The sequence below is a fragment of the Fulmarus glacialis genome, unplaced genomic scaffold (assembly GCF_000690835.1).
Source record: "Fulmarus glacialis isolate BGI_N327 unplaced genomic scaffold, ASM69083v1 scaffold31610, whole genome shotgun sequence".
Taxonomy (NCBI): Eukaryota; Metazoa; Chordata; class Aves; order Procellariiformes; family Procellariidae; genus Fulmarus; species Fulmarus glacialis.
The window spans coordinates 6,597-11,021 of NW_009186356.1; the positions used below are offsets into that span (position 1 = coordinate 6,597).

Here is a 4,425-nt window from a genome sequence, read left to right on the forward strand (position 1 = left end):
TCCCCCGGCGAGAGCAGCCCCAGCGCTGGGACCAGGCAGCGGCAGCGCAGAGATGCTGGGGCTTCAGCCCAGAGGGTGCGGGTGGCCTCGGGATGGAGCTTGGGTATCAGAGGCTTTTTACCAAAGAGGAATCTCGTTAATGAAAGTCCTCTCCCACCCCGCTGTACCGCGGGGGGATTTCCTCCCCGTCTCCCAGGACGGAGAGCGGCAGGCAGAGGCACTCGGAAAGGCTGGGCCAGGCTCCAGCCCAGCGACAGGAGGCTGCACAACCCCCCGCCATCTCCCCGGGAAGTTTTTTCAGGGGCTGCCCATTTCACACCTCGCCCCTCAGGTGTGCCGGGATGGACAAGGATGCTCCGTAGGGAAACACAGGCAGCAGCCACTGGCTCCAAGGGCACACAGCCTGGGAAAGAGGGGGGGTGCAGGGCAGCCCCTGCCCCTTCCCCAGAAGCGCAAACCAAATTCCAGTCTGGTTGCCTGCAGAGCTGGTGGCTGGTATAAAATGGCTGCTGCTAAATTTTCTCTGAAACATCCTAAACTTTTAATGCGTATGAAACCACGGCAGCATCCCTTTCGCGCCCCGGAGGGCACAAAGGCACAAGCGTCTCCTCTCTCCCATTCAGCCGGAGCCACGTGCCGCAGTCTGAACAGCGCTAGGTACGTGGCTGGAATGAAAGTCGCCTTTCCAGCTCGTGTGCTCAGAGCGCGTTTGCCGAAGTCAAAGGATTGCCAAGTTAAAAGGGTCAAACCTCCAAGGACAGTTGTATCTGACTGGCTATATATCATTTCAATAGCATCTTCAAGGGGGATTATAATCTGAACTGAAGCGGAAAGACCCAAGGCAATGAAGCTGTCAGCAGTCTAAGATTAAGGAATTAAAACAGCAGCAAAGCATTACAGGATTTGTTCTAGATGTATTAGGAAGAGCAGGCTAAACACACTGCAGCTCTCCTGAGGTCGGAAATTTCATATGAGTACAGAGAAGGGCAGGAGCAAGGATCTCATCAATATACATAGAAAGAGCGAGGAGAGCGAGACAGAGCTACGAAAACCCAGCCATGTAAAATATAAATCCTAACTGTAGATGGAAATGAGTCACACAAGGTTTGACTGAAGTAAATAAAAGCAGAAATGAAGTGGATTTAGGAGAGGGCAGAGGTGGAAAGACACTGATAGCCAGTACACAGGCAAAAAATGGCCCTTAATATTCTAAGGCTGGTAAAATCTGGAACGCAGCCCAGCCTGCTCTTGGATTGCCTGACGGAAACGCAGGTCCCCAGCCCTGTCCTCCCTTCCCCTTTCCCTTTCCCATTTCCTTCCCCTTCTCCCTCCCATGTTCTTACACCTATCTCTGGATGGCAACTGCCTGCATAGGGCAGCTGAGCCCAGAGGGAAGGGGGCACAAGCCGTGCCTTTGCCTCTGTCAAGGTCCCCAGAAGGCCACCGCCAGCTCTGCGCAGCTTGGGAGGTATCCGCAGCTCTTCTCAGTGGGAGGCAGAAGCTCTCAAAACAAAGAAGGAATCAAACTCCCACCAAGGGACCCATTAAAACGATCCATTTATTTCTGGCAAATTGCACACACCTTTCTTTCATTCGCTCTATCCTAGATCAGTCGTGGGGAAGAATTTTTCCCTTGCCTTAAAGATATCAAAGTTATGGGACGAAACACAGAGAAAAGCAGGGAAGTGTCCCTTGCAGATAGAATACACAGGAAAGTTTTGGCGACCCAGATTCCATGCAGCCACCAGCTCTGCTCGGCACAAGCCATAAAGATGCAGGCTGTACCGTGCAACACCGCTCGCTCCGGCACATTTCCTTCAGTTACATGATCCAAAAAGAAACTGAATCACTCCCTGCGTCTCAAACACACAGCCCGGTTGAAAACTAGAACAACTAGGGCCCGAAACAACGATGCCTGGTTGACAACTAGATTAATCCTGAACCAGGCCATCTGTAGAGAACTGTTGTACTTTATTGACACAGAAACGTACCCAGCAGAACACTTCCCTGCACACACAAGGCCATAGAGCAGTGATGAGCTGCTAGATCTAGGACACAGAAGGAGATGGGAAGCTAACGACAGGCGGAGCTTGTTCTGCAGCACAGGTAGAGCATGGAATCGCTTTTCAACTCCTCCAGCCAACTTCTACTGGGAGATTTACATACAAGTCCTCAATCAAGTCTTTTAAGAGTTATCCAGAGTCCCCTGGGTAAAAACAATCTGTTTCAAGAAAGAGGAGAGTCCAAAGCTGCTCAGTGATTCTTTTTGGTTGAGCCGAAACCAGAGAAACCCATCACAGCTGCCATTTCGTCATCCTCTTCAAATGTCAAATCTTCCTCCGCCCGCCTTTTCTTCTCTCTCTGCTTCTCCTTCTTGTAGGCTTTGGCCTTCTCCTCCTGCAGCAACGGACAGAACAGCAAAATAATTTGAACCTCCTGAGCCGAGCAAGCTTTTGAGACACCGGGCACTGCACAGTGAACCCAAGTCCTACCAACAGCACCCAAGTTGTGTCTGAGGAAATAAAATAGCCAGCAGAAATCCTGGACTACAGCCTCCCAGGAGGAGGTTTCCCACTGTCTCCAGACCACCCCACCTACCACCCCAAGAGCAGAGTCACACAGAGGACGTAGCGAAAAAGAAGTGCTATGAAACTCTCTCTTCTGAACAAACGTCAGAAGTTTTGTCTGGAATCAATGCTGAGGCAAGAAGGAGCTGTTTTTAAAGCAGGAGCCATTTCCCTCGTAGGATGCCCTGATCCAGGACTGCGATGCCGAATGTTGCTGCCTGTTGGCTTTCAGCCTGACAGAGCGACAGATGCTCACTGGAACAGAAGCTGAAGCTCTGAGCAGCTTTGGGGGGTTTTGGCATCAAAGAGTTAGCGCTGCTCTAATCAAAGTGTTTTGCTCTGCAAGGATCACAAGCCCTGGAACAGCGCCAGGCTTGTACCGGGCGAGGCAGAAGCATGGCTTTGGCTCCCAACTTAGCAACTGCTCCTGCCATTCCCATCACCGTCCGCTGTGCCGCAGCTACAGCAGACAGCTGTGCCCTGGAGAAAGCGACACCAGAAGTTGCTGCTGATTTCTTTGTTGCCATGCATTGACTGGCAGTAGCTTTTCAACCCACAGCACCCCCTGCGCTGCTGGGGCGTCTGTCTCCTACCTCCCCCAAACAGATCAGGCTCAGCACCAAAGCCTGGCCGAGAGCAGAGCACAGGGCTGCTCTGTGTGCACCCCAACAGAGCCCCCCTGCGCTGAAGCAAAGCTCAGGGCTTGGGCAGGGAGACTCAAACAGGCAGCAATTTTTAATGTTTGGTTGTTATGTGACTACTGATGGAGGAGAAGCATCCGTAGAAACTCCTCAACTGTCACAACTTTGTCAGGTTTTCAAATAAACTTGATCTTCATGTCAGGGAGCTGACACCTAAGCCCAGGTTTGAGAGGAATCTGCTGTCTTTCACTGCCTCCACGCACGTCTCACATCACAGCACACCGCTCACAAAGCCCTTCCACACTTGGGGAGGCCACACAGAAGCAACATGCCACATGGAGAATGATCACAGCAATTCTAAGAACCATGGAAGATAAGGGACAAAGACACAGATCTGCTTATCAGAGCACAGAAGTTCAAACACAACTAATGGGAGACAAAAAACAGGTGCATTGTCAGGCTTGTGCAGCTTGGTGGGAACCTGAAGCATCAAAAGTTATCCTCACACAGAAAGAGGGGAAAAGGGTTTCCAGGGACAGCAGCAGAAAACTTTTTAAAAAGCAAACAACAAAGAAACAAAACCCACTCATAGCAGAAGACGAGAAGCCCATGCCACCAAGAACAAGGCTTCTGTGGAACACAATTAGGAACCAGGGTTGATTTCCTCACAGAACATGTTTCTGGGGGGCTTTGCTGCATCAGTCATTGCCCAGAATTACCTCCTCACGGAGTTCTTTCATCCTCTCCTCAAAGTCATAGTCCTTCTGCTTCTCTTCCATCTTCTTCTTGTTCACCTCAAAGCGTTTCTTCACCTGGTCCAGTGTGGAGCGCTCCACCCGCATGGACATGCCCAGATTTCTCTGGTCTAGAAAACAGGAGTGGAATCAACCATGTTCAGCAATATTCGTAGCCTTTGATGGTCTGCACATAGTCCCCGTCCAAGGGAGGTTTAGACTGGACATTAGGACTCGTAGCCTTTGACGGTCTCCACATAGTCCCCGTCCCCGATCCCAATTTAAATACCTCAGCACGGCAGCCTCTTCCTGCTTGTCACCTGTCCCCTCAAAGCAGCTTCCAGGCCAGACCACACTCATGCACAAGGCCACACGCCCTCAAGGCTCAGTGCTCCAACCTGACCCAGCCGCACTGACTCACGGGCCACTCACCACTCAAAGCGCAGGGAGCAGTATTGTCCTCCGTGTTCCCGAGCGGCAGAG

The 4,425-nt window shown here is 51.5% G+C and overlaps 1 protein-coding gene across 1 annotated transcript in view; it reads right to left on the reverse strand.

Annotated features, from left to right (window-relative positions):
* Positions 1–1,766: 1,766 nt before the first annotated feature.
* Positions 1,767–4,425, reverse strand: part of ZMAT2 (zinc finger, matrin-type 2) — a gene marked incomplete at its 5' end in the record, with an annotated part of 6,759 nt that continues 4,100 nt past the window's right edge. Inside the window, 2 exons of the mRNA XM_009587640.1 lie at positions 1,767–2,397; positions 3,928–4,073. Of these exons, the coding sequence (XP_009585935.1) occupies positions 2,254–2,397; positions 3,928–4,073 (290 nt within the window). The remainder of the gene's footprint in view (positions 2,398–3,927; positions 4,074–4,425) is intronic.